The sequence below is a fragment of the Amphiura filiformis genome, chromosome 16 (assembly GCF_039555335.1).
Source record: "Amphiura filiformis chromosome 16, Afil_fr2py, whole genome shotgun sequence".
Taxonomy (NCBI): Eukaryota; Metazoa; Echinodermata; class Ophiuroidea; order Amphilepidida; family Amphiuridae; genus Amphiura; species Amphiura filiformis.
Genome location: NC_092643.1, coordinates 54,590,103 through 54,605,159, shown reverse-complemented (window position 1 = coordinate 54,605,159; position 15,057 = coordinate 54,590,103). Strand labels below are relative to the sequence as shown.

Genomic DNA, 15,057 nt, shown 5'->3' with positions numbered 1-15,057 from the left:
ACGTGACTCTTGTTTAATTTGACAATGAGTTCAGTTTGGTTATGTGACTCGACAAGAATGGTTATAAATATGTTCTATTGCGCGAAAATCATGTTTTTGTTGCCGATGCTCACGATTTTCATTTGTATAGCAGCACAGACGATTAATGGTGATGATATCAACAATAAGACAACATGTAGCGTGTGCAATTGCACCTCATTTGCAGAATATGAGTTTGTTGATTGTTCTTTTCGGCAACTAAAAGATCTACCGACGAAAATTCCTCCAAATACTGCAAAACTGTAAGTACGAATCCTTAAGTTTATCATTGCTTCGTTGTGTAATCTATTAGTCCTATACCTTTAATGAAATGATCGATGTGCACCTTGTTGAAATTAAGACTACGAGTATGTGAAACAGGAGACTAAGTCTCAAACTGATGGGGAAACATCCGCTGGGAAAAGTAAACAGAATCAAATATCGTGAAGACGGCAGTTAACTCTACACATTCAAGAGTGAAGTAGTGGGAGAACTACTTTAGTTCCCTGCTTAGTAATGATAATCCGCCACCGTGTTCGAGTCACGTCCTCCAGTTGAAAATATCTGCCCATGACTATGTGTTGAACCATATAATAATTTAAACAGAAAGGGCAATTGAAGAAATTAATCGGACAATGAATATAAAAGATAGTAACAAAATGTTGTCAAAATGTTATTAATGTCAGTTCGTCTGTAGCCAAGTGTGGCTGGTTGATGACTAGACACTGAACCTCTCTCCCCCTTTGGCACATCCAAACCCAGTGGCGAAACGACGGGGGAGGCGGGCACGTGCCCAGGGCGCCACCTTAGCCGGGGCGCCGAATTGACCGATTCAGCATCGATGTTGCGGCCCATCCAAGCGATGAAAGTCAAGTTTTCGCGCGTATTTCAGCACAAATGCTCATTTGATCATGTTGAAAGATCAATTTAAGACCGAAATTCACTGAACTTTATAATAACCCAAATTTCTTAGCGGTATTTATGCATTTGGGGGGGGGGGGCGCCATTGTGTATCCTTGTCCCGGGTGCCACAACCCCTAGCTACTCCACTGTTTTTACAGTGGCCCCAATAAATGGTGATAGCCTAATTATGTTCTCTTTAATCTGTGTGAGTGATTCATTTACCAGTGTCACACACCGATATCGCCCGGTTAATAATTACATTACACAGCAGAGGCATTGAAATGAATACCGGGATCGATACACGTGAATGTGCTATGCACGATTTGATATTCAGACGATAAATCTTTGGATACCGGGGTAGAAAATGATGAATATCTCCGCAATTTATTTAGTCTAAAGAAGACAGATTTTGTTCCTTGCACTTGAATATATGTGTGGAACGGATATGATAGTCGTTAGCTTGCATCTTAAGAAAGAAGCTTGCGTCTTGAACTCAAAAACTTAAAAAACTCTGATTGTATATGTGCCGGAACTATAGCGCAGCGTATAGGCTAGCTCTACTCACTCGTGGAAACAGTCTAAAAGCAGATGACCATTGACCTCATCATGGCGTATACATGCTCACTCACACACAGAGAGGTCGATTACCAGGCTATTGTCAGTAGCCTTAGTCGGATGTCCCTCGGCTCGCTCATTATGCGTCGCAAAGGTCGGAACAAAATGGCCATGCGTGGCTGTGGATTCAACCTACCATGACGATTTCTGCCATGAAGATATCGGGGCGATGAAACTGTGTGTCATGTACGTACGGAATGATCCGTACACCCACTGCATCATCATCTATATTTTTTTCCACTTTGACATTTCATTCAACAGTAGTCTACAAGATAACGAATTACTCACCATCACCGCCGATGCGTTGGCTTCTCTAAACTATCTTCAGATATTGTGAGTATTGTGGTTAATATAATTGATTAAATTGATTGAAGAGTAATCGATCTTGGATCTCTCATTGTCGTCCAGTTTACATAATAGTCCATTATCAAATTTGCGACCTCATATTTCATAAACAATCCCTTGGTTTTTCTGTCTACAGAGGGCGACATTACCAATATTTCAGTAAAAAGCTAATAATGATGATAATAATAATAATAATAATAATAATAATAATAATAATAATAATAATAATAATAATAATAATAATAATAATAATAATAATAATAATTATATGCCAAGCCCATAAGATGATAAGGGTAGCGCAAGTTGACCTCAATACTGAGTGTGACAGAAAACAAGCCCGGGTTGATCTCCTGCTCTTTACAAAAAGGCCTGCAACTTTTACATGTCCAGATATGGCTCGTCTGATACACGGGACCACCATGTTACATAACTCTCCGAACCACGGCACTGTGGTGTCTGCAAGTTTAGGTCCACAATGAGTGGGATAGAGGAGAAATGAGAAAGCTCATGATCTAATAGCTACCTACCTGATGTGACTCTTCTGTTGAATTTTTTTCAGGAGCTTTGCACATAATCATGTCCAATCTCAGTTCAAACTACCGTCATCACTGACACATTTGTAAGTACATCTTAATTTAAAAAAAAATTAATACTAGCATAAAAGTTCATCTGTAATGGTAATCCATATACAGGAAAGTTTTAACTCTTGATCTCAATACAACAATATTTACCTCCGTAATGTTTTTGCAGCCTTCGTCAGCGGAAGTCACGGTCCAAAGTTTGGATATGGATCCCGCGATGGTTTGAGAGAGGAGTTAAGGAGGCCCCGGGCACTTATGCAATATGAAATGGATATAGGTGTACGGCTGGCACTTTCACAGTCAGGTGCATTCAGTGAGAGCAAATATATATAAAAAATATGGGGTCATTGTGTGAAAGCATGATTTTTGGCTTTCGGTGAGCGCAAAATGTTCAAAATATGGGGTCATTCTAAATTAGAGGGGCATTGGGTGAGAATATGATCTTTTCGAAATTGGGGGCTTTGGGTGAGAGCAAAAATAGTTCTAAATGGTTTCAAATGGCCCTGTTATTTTAAAAGAGGTAACAAAATCAGTGATTGATGAATGCTGCTGTTCAAATGGAAAAATGAGGGTCTTTGGGTGACAGATCGAAAGGAAAAATAAAGGGTATTTTGGTGACAGAGCATGTATTCAATAAAAGAGGGGTCTTTGGACGACAGTGATACTGATTACCTTCCCCCTGGGAGGAGGCCATCATCCACATCAGGGCTAAAAGCCATCTCTGAATAAAGACGGAGGGCGCAAAGGTCTATGACTCATTACTTACACTTTAAGAGTGCATGATGGGGTCATTCCGCTGACGAAGAATGTAGTAGTACAGGGTGTCCCAGAAAATTGACCGTAAGTCGAGAAATAAACATCAGAATCAAACAATTTAAAATGTAGCACATAGGCTATTTTTGTGTGCATCACATACAAACATTTTATTAGATTCGGTTGACTGGTTGCGAAGAAACGGACGATTACATAATGCGTGCATCAATGCAGTTCATTCCAAGTTTGATCAACATGCGCTTTTTTCATACTCGCTCACCGCTTCCTAAAGTTTGTATATCTCATCAAATTTAGTCCACATTATCTATTTTATAATCCGACGGTGTTATATCATTCATGCTTTCACTGAAGATGATTAACAGTTTGTCCGAGAAAACTTTGACTTCTGCAATAATTTTTGGAAGCTTTCCAACTTTAATTCTTTATGCTGTGCAAATTATGTTATATTTTAACTTTCCAAAGAACATTTGAGCCAAGAATGACATTATGATCAAGTGCTTACAGCTTTACGTGTGATATAAATACCATGCAACATTATTGTTTAAGTTTTAAAAGATTTAAACTTTGCATTATAATTTCTTGGATATATTCCAAAAACATTAATGTGTGTGAGAATTTTTTTTAAGCCAGCTGGAATTCTTTATATGCAACATTTATATCAACATTAACGAAAACGTAATTACAAATTAAGTACCGAACATCATTTTACATGCAAGCTTTCATTTTCAAATCGTGCAGGTTTTCAAATTTGAACAAAACCTAATTAAATGTTTTACAAGAAACAGATTGTTTAAAAGAATGATTTCACCGAACAAAATATGAAGCCCGTTATCAGTTAACCACTAGTGCGCATTGTGTTGAATGGTCTTTCTTTCAAATTTGGACTGAAGTGAATTGACGCATGCGTTATGTATTCGCTCATTTCTTCGCAATCAGTCAATCGATTCCAGTAAAATTGACGTCTCAGATGCAGAATAAGATGGGCTACACGCAGATTATTGGTTTCTGATGTCTATTTCTCGACTTACGTCCATATTTATTCGCCCGGTAATTTTTTCTGGGACACCCTGTATAACAACTGAATACTGCTGTATTCAGATGAAGAGTTTAAATCTTTCTAAATATTTAATATTGTGTATCTTGCAAATGAGTGCCATTTGCAATGTGCCCAGTAGTCACGGTGGTACTTTTTCAATTGTCATAGGTGTGATGTGTTCTTATTTTACGAGGGTCATTCAAAAAGTTCTACCTCCATATTCAAATCTCTGTTATTTTACGTGCCAGGATATTGAAATTACTCATGAACATACTCTTAAACCTCGGCTTTAAAATAAAATGTGTAAAAGAAAGGCTAATTTAAATTAAAAAGTGAGTGAATGTTCTTAGTCATCCAGTAGTTTCAAACAGAGTTTTGGAATTAAATCTAATACTGGAACTTACTTTTTGCAACTATTGCGACGTTGCGTCTGGAACCACCAGACTTCATCAGGCAACTGACATAGGAGAGGCATAAAAGAAGCCATTTGGGAACGCATTGAGCAACCGTCACTGAACAAGAAAGGGGGACTCCGCTTCAATTTATCTCATGCATGGGACCGGGCCATCGGGTCGATACCTAGCCCACCTTGGTCTGGGGCGGACATTTTAAAAAATGAATTTAGAAGAGCAGCAACGACATCACTTGCATTACATTCCAGATGTTAAATCTACATCATATGCAAAATTTGAGGAAATTCGCACGAGTCCGTTTTATTTTAGGGCCATTTGTCTATAACTGGTCTTTACATGTAGCCCTATGGAGAGAGTGCCCGTTGAGGGCGCTATAACCCCCATGTTTGGAACAAAAATGTGATTTAAAAAAAACCGGCTGTCTATCACGTGACCAGTCCAACGGGTCAGTTGCCTGATGAAGTCTGGTGGTTCCAGACGCAACGTCGCAATAGTTGCAAAAAGTAAGTTCCAGTATTAGATTTAATTCCAAAACTCTGTTAAATTAAAAAGGTTGCCCACATCTAATGTGGAAATCAGAAAAGATTTTTTTCTGAAAATACTTAAATTGCTTTATTTCTGTTCAAATAATTTGATCAATACCTAATGCTTGCAAATAGTACAGTTTTACTGGGTATCGTGTCTTTTGCACAACAAAACCGATACATGTTCAGAATAGCATTCATTCATATAACACTAGGTAATGCTGGCGGGTTGGGGCTGAACAACCACAAGTTCACATAAGATCATATGATTATCCATTGTGTATCTTTCTAAGGTCAGAAGAACATCACTTTTCATTCGGAAATGAATGAGCGATACTAGAATCAGCTGCGATTTAAATGAAATTATAATTAATTTTCATGTCAAATTTTACACCTGGATCAAAAGCTCGACTAAATAGGTTGCGGGCTTTCTGAGAAACACATTCAGCACGTTGTTCTATTGACAGAATCTAATTTTGTGATTTCCAGGTACGGCGATCTCAATAACTTGACAAATATATTCGGCATGTTTAATGGATCAAAGCATTTGAAAGTTATGTAAGTAAAAGGGTTAGATGCGTCTGCCGTGGGCTCATTTATAAAGATAATGATCAATGTCTTTTAAAAATCCATCTTCTGGGCAAGTCAGGACTCTGAAAAGAGAGCTCAGGTACGTGCGTCACAATGCTCTCTGGGAAAATTCCCCCCTTATTAAAGACTGGGCTTCTTTCTTGGAGATCTTTTCTTACTTCTGCCTTGCTCATTTTTCTGGTCATGATAATTTGTGTTTTTAGAATTGTATACATACATTTTTATATATTTTGGTGAATTGTGTCCTTATATGCAAGTCTTATAATTGCGTTATTGCTTTTGCTGTTTTCCCTGCATATGTTTGGGTCCCCAAACCATATTCGGGTTTTTTGTGTGCTTTTTATGAATAAAGAATGATTGAATTATTAATACTTTGCAGAAATCTGGAAAGAAACCAAATCTCTTCAATTCAAAAAGGGACGTTTGCTTCTTGTCACAAATTACTGAATTTGTAAGTATGGACATGACATTTAAACCACTGCTTTACGGTAGTGTTCTGGCTCTGTTTTGTACTTGTTTATAATGAAAAGTATTTTACGTAGCACTCGGAACAATTGAACTCGGGGCAACTGGTATATCTATCGAAAAGGTAAACTTGGTTGTAATATTTAACTTCAGCCAAACGTTTTCATATGACCCCAAATAATGAGGTCAAAGGATACATTTTGAGTACAAATGTTATTGGAGGTCAAAATGGTAAATATAATAACGAGAACACCGTCCTCTATGCATTTAGAAATAAAGCCGAAAGAACAATATACAAAAGAATAAATTGAACTATTTTTTACGTCGGCCTTTAGGTCAAGAGAAAGACTTATTATATCTCAGCTAAATACCATTTTATATATTCTTGGTGCCTTACGGAATGTCTACCAAACCTTTTTGGCAAAAACCTCCATCTAGACCATTGGTGCACATTGATGCAAATCGCTGCATTATACACATTTGGCGCTATTCACATTTGGGGAATTTCCACATCACAATTTTCATCACAAAACAAAGTAATAAAAAGAAATAAAATTTTTCCAAAGTGATTAAAAAAGACGGCGACAGAGGGCGTTCCCGGTGATGTTTTTCGTGATGTTCAATTTCCTCACTGTTTCAAACTGATGAAAAAAATCCCAATTTTCCTCACAAAACATCATGCTGACAACAGCACCAACATATGGCGCTATTTACGTTTGGGGAATTTCATAATCACCATTTCCATCACAAAACAAAGTAATAAAAAGAAATGAATTTTTCCCAAAGTGATAAAAAAGAAGACGACAGAGGGCGTACACGGTGATGTTTTTTGTGATGTTCAATTTCCTCACTTTTTCAACCATGCCCTAAATCGTGCCATAGCTGCTTGTTTTATATTGACAAAAATGTATAACATTGCTTAAAGTTGCATTCTCCCTTGCGACACGTGGCCTTGTTTTCTACACATTGAATGGGTACATTTTCAATGCATTATCACGCGAGTATTTTTTTGACAAATAAAGAAAAACTAATTGTTATTTTCTGGCATCAACAGGTTCCTGTCATATAATGAAATACAAGACCTTAGTCCGGGATCCTTCTTGGGATTGAACAACTTGCGAATCCTGTAAGTATCTTATAGTGGGTGAGCCAGATAGATTTTGAGGTACATGCAAAGCTGCACAACTGCCACAGGCAGTTGACATCATGGGGGGTATCATAAATGCATGATAACAATTGAACCGGAGTAGCTTTTGGCAGGAAAAGGCAATCAAACTTGCTCGAATTGTGTTAACAGGCATTACCAATGTATTCTCTGATCAGAAAATGTATAGTTTGACCATTCTGGGACGTACAGTTGTTGAGTTATTTTCAAAAAGGTCAATGGTCAAATGTGTTTGCTCTATGGGAGTCAATGTATGAAAATGCTCCAATTTAGTGTCAAAATGTTCGATTTGATATAGCAGTTCAGTAACTTACTTCCAGGATTTTCAAGTTTTTACATATAACAATTGAAATAAAGAATAGTTTGCATTATCTAGTATGTTTTGTTACACAAATTAGTTCAGCTCCCACTGAGGCCAATTGACCTTAACCTATTTTGATTGACTAAAAAGTAAAGCAAGACTTAAATTACCAAAATAAAGTACTTTGGTAGTCTGCGAGTCGTTCATTGTGAACTAATTAGGACGAGTGCAAATTCTATAATGTAACATTGTATACTGCCTGGAATTGGTTTTATAGGTTAGTATACTATCGTATAAATACATTAATATACATTGTCATAATACAATCATATACCGTAAAACCTCGTCTTCAAGCATATAGAGTGCTTCTGATGAAAGCTAAATTAATCTAGGACCACATAATGTTTGTGTAAATAAACTCTCTTGCAGATTCGGTCGTTTGACAAAGATATCGTCAAATTTGTGACTCGCAAATTCAATGACGGAATCAATCGTTGCTCCCAAGACATAGTGGCGTATCAGCCATTTTTGACAAAATGAGATAAGATCAGTTTCATAATCTATGTATAAAGCTCTACATTGTGACAAACTTTGAAGACATGCATGTCATTAATTAATAAAGTATTATCACTAATTAGGTTTGGCGTATCTCACTCAATGGAATTATTGTGTACAACATTCCCCTTGTTTTGGACGACATAGTGGCGTATCAGTGACATACGCCACTATGTCGCAAATATGTGACATACACCACTATTTCGGTATATCCCCGCTGTGTGGCCAATATGGATATGAATTCAACTATTATTCGACATACTGGTGTATCACGTGTCGTATGCCAATTTTGAATGGAGAATAATTTTTCAAAAAATTTGACATACTGGTATAAGTTTAATGACTAATTACAATTAATTGATGAATGACAACAATGTATTTTATACATTAAATGTAACTTAAATATTTATATTTTCATATCCATTCAAGAAAAGGGGACATTTTAATCGAGGCAATGTATGACCAACGGTTAAAAGTTGAAAAACTTCAGATGCAATTATCTCAAAATGGCTATTTTCGTGATAGGCCACTATGTCTTGTGGGCGACGATTAATCTTATTGAGCCACACCCTAAAAATAGAACGATAAAATCAAGAAATACCACTTTTACGTATCATTTCTTCAAAAAGAACATGTTATTATTAAGATTTCAAATGTTTGAATTGTGACCTAATATAAATGTAAACTCTGACCTTAGAATGGAGAGTTGACTAATATATTTCTTAACACTATTTATTTGCTTTCTTTTTTAATATGAAGTGATATGTACGGCATACGACATACAGTTTCAATCAAGGCAGACTTGTTTCGTGAAATTCGACAAACACTTCAGACGCTGTAAGTGAAATTCCCAACATTGGGCTATTCCAGAAATTTTCCACACACCCCCCAAAGGTGACAAAGTTCAATTTAAAACAAAATGTGGGATTTCCCATGAATGATTTTGCAAAATTATATGCGATTTCCCGAGCCACCCATGAGATAACAATGGGATTTCCCAGCCAAATATTTAGAGTGTACATTTGGGACTTGGGATTTACATGCATTTACACCAAAAAGTGACCGGAATTCCCAATTTTTCACATACCAATGTGCATCTGGACAGGAAATGGGATGTTCTTTTGACATTTCATGATAGGAATTCCCAAGCAATATTGAGGGGGAAAGCTGTGGGAAATCCCAATGTCACCTTTGGGGGGTGTGTGGAAAATTTCTGGAATAGCCCATTAGGCATACATGTTGTAATAGTAACAGTATACATTGTGAGCGTTCAGATACATTTTAACAATTGCTTATCATGTATTCTGTTACTCTTACACAGCATCCTATTCGCCACTTTATTTTGTGACCTACACATTGGTGGTGAGAAGCAATCGATGTTACGTGTCTTGCTCAATTAAGACACAACACATACTTTTGGGCTCGAACCCACGTTCGATTATAACACATTCCTCTGCTTCAAAGACCGGATTACTTTCACTAGGCATTAAGGTTGGGGTTAGGTTTGTGACGACTATGAGTCTTACAACTAGACCACACTTAAACACAAATGATTGATTAAATAATAATAAAAGACTACATATTAATGACAACCATCTTTATGTGGAAAAAGAAGCAATACGAGAGTAATGCAACTTAAGTATTGGTTTGCAAGTTTGCATATCATCATGAATAATAACTGGACCGCAAACCAAAAAAAAAAAAAAAAAAAAGAAAGAAAAAAAAAGAAATATAAAAGCTATTAAAGAGGTTAACAAACTTGTGATTATTCAACGTTATTTCAGGCACATCTCTATTGACGGACTTACGGAGATTGAGCCTGGGGCATTGAACTTTTCACTCTATAATCTGTGCGTATTACTATAATGATTCAAAATGCTACGTTTTGTTTTTTTTAAATTTTGCTAAACTAACCAACTAACACATAACATAAAATAATAACATTGCATAAATAATGTCATTTAACCGCGTCCTACTGAACCACATTTTGTAGTAGCCTACCAGCTGGGATGTTGTGGTATCGGCAAAATATACAGGGCTCAAAAGAAATAACTCCCCCCTAAAATTACAAAACATTTCTTTGAATAACTTGACATACATTTTGTTGATTATTGAAAAATTAAAAACAAAGCTGTGAACAGAGGAATCGTTTTTCAACCATCCCAAAGTTGTTTCATTTGCAAAAACAATATTTTTGGTCAAAAATAACCACATTTCCCCAAAATGGTGCTTTAAGAAAAAGTTGCACTTTACCACATGTACAAAACGTTCTCGATATTAATGTTAAGGTTGATTTAATTCTTATTTTTTCCTTCACTTTTCTGTCTCCGATCCTTCAGGCACCCATGCAACCATCATTAAGTGCAAAACAAAGATTTGTTGAACTTAATTTTGGCGTAAAATGAAATTTTCTTTGAAAGTTTTTAATCAGCAGTTGTTTTAAATGATAAAATCACTAGGAAGGAGAAATAAGCTCTCCACGCATACATTTGACCAAAAGGGTGAACATTTACCTGTATTTGGTCAGTTGAAGCATCTTGCATTTTGATTTAAAATGATGGTTTTCTTGGATAAAGGTGTAACACTCATGATGTGGCCACAAGAGATTGGCTGCATGCTGTTAATTGGTTGGATGCTGACTTCCAATCTCCAATCTCTGTTGGCCAGTTCTTTTTTGTCATGTACGCCTTTATTCAAGAGAGCCGTTGCTATAGATCTTTGCAACTGTTTCAGTCTACCATATGCAAGTAAATTTTTCATCTCTTCTAGCCAACAAAAGAAATAAGCATCACATTACAAACCGTATTTCTACTCATAGTGATTTTACCATTTTTGAAACACCGACCGAAAACCCCATTCATGTCAAAGTTCATGTCAATGAATCATTGTTTCATACTGAAAGATGATTGCATGACTAATCGGATACATAAAATTTAAGAAAATTAACTAACAATTAAATTAATCAAAACATTGATCACTACGTTGATATTGAGAACGTTTTTGTACATTCCATGTACAAGATGTTGAAAAGTGCAACTTTTTCTGAAAGCATCATTTTTGACCAACATAAAATGATTTACAAAAAGAAGAAGATTGGGAGGGTAGCAAAAAGATTCCTCTATTCAGAGGCTTTTGAACCCTGTATATAGCTTGTAGCTTAACTTGTTATCAATACCAATGTTTAAATTGGCGAAAACTTTGTGACAGCAGGTCAAAAGGTCAATAATATGTACAGTGTGCACAGCAGTCCCCACCCATCCCGCTATTGACTCACCTCTTCAAAACTTACACTTTCGGCAAGTTGAAGTTCACATAAAGATATTCAGTCCAGAGAAAGCATACGAGTCCAGCGACTTTTCGCAGACTAGATCACTTACTCCAGCTTAAAATATCTAGGTGTTTGTGAAATACAAACACCTTTTGAAAGCTTAGCCAAATATTCATAAAAAGTCGGATCCTGCTCATTTTTCATACACCATCTAATATATATCTATACAAAAATAGATATCATCCTCATAGAGGCAGATAGCGATGACTGTGAAAGCGACCACCGGATTCTTGTTGCACATCTCAGACTGAAACTCAACACGAAAGAGGCACCACCAGTAAGGTACGATGTGGACAATGTGCCAGAACAATTCACTGTATCTTTGAAGAACAAGTTGCAGATATTGCTGAGAGCAGCACATGAGGAACAGAGCAGCACATGAGGAACAAACACCAAATGAATTGTGGGAAGGAATGAAAGAAGTTTTGTAAACTGCAGTAAAGGAAACCATTCCAAAGAGAAAGAGACGTCAACAACCGTGCATATCCCAGAGGTCTATGCACAGTTTCCACCTCGATACACCAGAGCACACATTTTCGTCCAAAGGCATCCAAGCAAGCAGTGAATTGCCTCTACACAGTCTTTGATTACACTGCACGGTTGAGTACATAGCATCGTAACAGCTGTGTGAGCTTCTAGCTGGATCATACAATCAGAATTTTTGGATATCAAAAGAAAGCTAACACATTAGGTCAACAGATAACGCAATTCAATGTTATAGCAGGGCGAATGTGGTAAATATGTTGAAAACTACTTATCCCAGCACTTTTTTGACCAAAATGTAGGTTTTAAAAGTCAAAACCTTAAGTGTTCCTTACAATATTTTTCAAATTTTATGTCATTAAATGAAAGAGCACATTGATATTGTCCATATACTAGCCTCATTTTAATGAGCAATGACCATTTCTATTTAAATTGCAAATCGTGTGCAAAAAGTTACTATTTTCGCCTGTTTTGTCATACGGTTGTAAATTCAATGAACTATATTACTTTGCTAAGGAACGCTTACAAATTGATATGCTCCCCTGTTCGGATAGTATCCCGGTGGTTCTTGCTCAGTAGCTAATTTGCATGGACCGTTGAGCGTTTTTGGGTGTATATACATGTACTGAGTATACATTCAAAGAAACAGTAAATTTTTATTTATGAGTATTACTTCATTATGCTTATTAAATTTTAATTTGCATAAACTTAAATATGTTTATTAATTGAGCACCAGTAGTGTTATATAAAATATTACTGTTATACGGACTGAAGTAGCCCTCTATAATTTTCTTTTGCCATGTAACATTTGCATATAAATCGAGCTGTAAATGTATTTGTTCCGTAATTCTACATGAGACTTGTAACTAACTCAGATTTTACATGTATGTTGTGATCCTTTTCATAGTGTTTCTAGAGTGTCCATGGTATTTCTTTTGTTTAACTTTGACCGTTATCTTGAACTATTGTGCCACCTCCAATACTCTAGGTAATTGTCGGGGCAACGAACCTTGAACAAAAGAAATACAATGGATAATTTGTGAATAGAAAAGGGCTAGACGTATATTAAAAGATAATGTCCAACAAGATATATCAGATTCAGACAAAAGTAAATAAAAGAATTGTCACGAAATGCTCCTTTAATGTATATTTCAGATTTGAATTTATTAAAATGCATATCTTAAAATATGCAATTATGCATTTTTACAGGAATCTTAAAACAGAAAATATGCATTTCTTTCCCGGTGGAATATTTGCTCGATCAGATGGTAACATGGATTTCGGCGAGATGTAAGTATGTGTCAGATTACGATTTTCTGTATAATATACATAATACATAATACTTTAAAAAAATTCTGTTCCTCATAGTGGAAATCCGATGCCATTTAACTTTTCCCAAACTCTAAGATCGTTTAAAATCAGTTATTCAACAACCAGCATTTGTTAACTTGAACTTTATTATTTCATGTTTTTAGTAATATCTTCGCGGACCGTTCTGCAGATGAAAAACTAACTGATATCTCGCCAAAGGCATTTGTTGGAATACGAACGATGTTAAGACTGTAAGCTCAGACCTTTAAGTAACTGCGATTTTCTAGTTAACATGTTAAAAGGCAAAGAACCCAGCAAACACAAAACGTTTTCGACATCATTCGCAAAAGGTTATAAAAGGTTGTCAGAAAACGTTTAAATGTCGGGTTATATAAATGGTATATTAAGAGTATAAAACGTTTTCATAACTTTGCAAAACATTTTTGATAATCTACTGCCCAGCAAACAAAAACGTTTTACAGAAAACGTTTAAATGTCGGGTTATATAAAGGGTATAAAAACGTTTTAATAACATTCCAAAAACATTCTTGATAACTTGATACAAAACATTGTAAACAGAATGTTATTTTGGGGTTGAAAAAATATTTTTAAAAACGTTTTCATGACCTTTATATAACCCGACATTTAAATGTTATTAAAAGGTTTTGAAAAAAACATTTGAAGAACATTTCTGTGTTTGCTGGGTTCAAATATTTTAACATAATGTTATTTAAGTATTGACACAATATTTGGCAAAAATGTTTGCAAAAATAGTTTATAATAACATTTTTGAAAACATTTAAAAAATATTGTTGTAGTGTGTTTTCATACAAAACGTTTTAAAACGTTATCATGACCTTTATATAACCCGACATTTTAATGTTATTAAAACGTTTTTACCTAAACCAAAATCCAAAATATATTTGATTTAAAACGTTTTTAAAACGTTTTTGTGTTTGCTGGGAAGTATATCAGATCAGTTTTATCATTAACTATAAATGACAGGAATACTATTCTTTTTCCGACTCCCTGAAACTCAACACACAGTTTTATGAAAATCGGAGCAACTAATATTTTTAACCCCGAGTTTAAAATTGACCATCGACCCTTTCTCAAACGGATTATTTACTATGCTTTTGAATTAAATCAGAGCATGTTTAAAAGGTGACCCTTGTCAAACACTATGGAACTATTTCGTGGTTTGTAGTTGGTTATTTATTTGTGATATTTGGTGCGCTGGGTCCACTGCTTTTCATTATATATGTTAACGATATTCACTTAATTACTAAGTCACTTGATGTGATTTCATTTGCTGATGACACAAATTTGTTTTACTCTCACAATCAGTTTAATGTTATTGAGGAGGTCTTCAACAAAGAGCTTATTAATGTGAATAGATGGTTCCAGGTAAATGAATTATCTGTCAATGCTAAAAAAACTAATTATTGTTACTCGGTACCAAGAAGAACACAAAACCCGAGTGCAATTCGCATCTGTTTCTTGATTCTGACAGGCACTCTACAGTAAGAACACCGCTTGAAAAAGTGCCAAGCACTAAGTTTCTAGGTCTACAAATTGACCAGAATATCACTTGGAAAGAACATATTGATAATATTGTAAAAACATGTTCAAGAAATGTCGGAATCATT

The 15,057-nt window shown here is 35.6% G+C and overlaps 1 protein-coding gene across 3 annotated transcripts in view; it reads left to right on the top strand.

Annotated features, from left to right (window-relative positions):
- The first annotated feature begins 24 nt into the window (after positions 1–24).
- LOC140136206 (uncharacterized) overlaps positions 25–15,057 on the top strand; it is a 40,814-nt gene continuing 25,781 nt past the window's right edge. The window contains exons 1-10 of one of the 3 annotated variants that reach the window (XM_072157923.1): positions 25–281; positions 1,798–1,869; positions 2,441–2,500; positions 5,699–5,767; positions 6,180–6,251; positions 7,320–7,391; positions 9,046–9,123; positions 10,071–10,136; positions 13,307–13,387; positions 13,573–13,659. In XM_072157923.1, coding sequence (XP_072014024.1) covers positions 25–281; positions 1,798–1,869; positions 2,441–2,500; positions 5,699–5,767; positions 6,180–6,251; positions 7,320–7,391; positions 9,046–9,123; positions 10,071–10,136; positions 13,307–13,387; positions 13,573–13,659 — 914 coding nt within the window. The remainder of the gene's footprint in view (positions 282–1,797; positions 1,870–2,440; positions 2,501–5,698; positions 5,768–6,179; positions 6,252–7,319; positions 7,392–9,045; positions 9,124–10,070; positions 10,137–13,306; positions 13,388–13,572; positions 13,660–15,057) is intronic. The other 2 variants (XM_072157924.1, XM_072157925.1) reach the window with 2 other exon arrangements.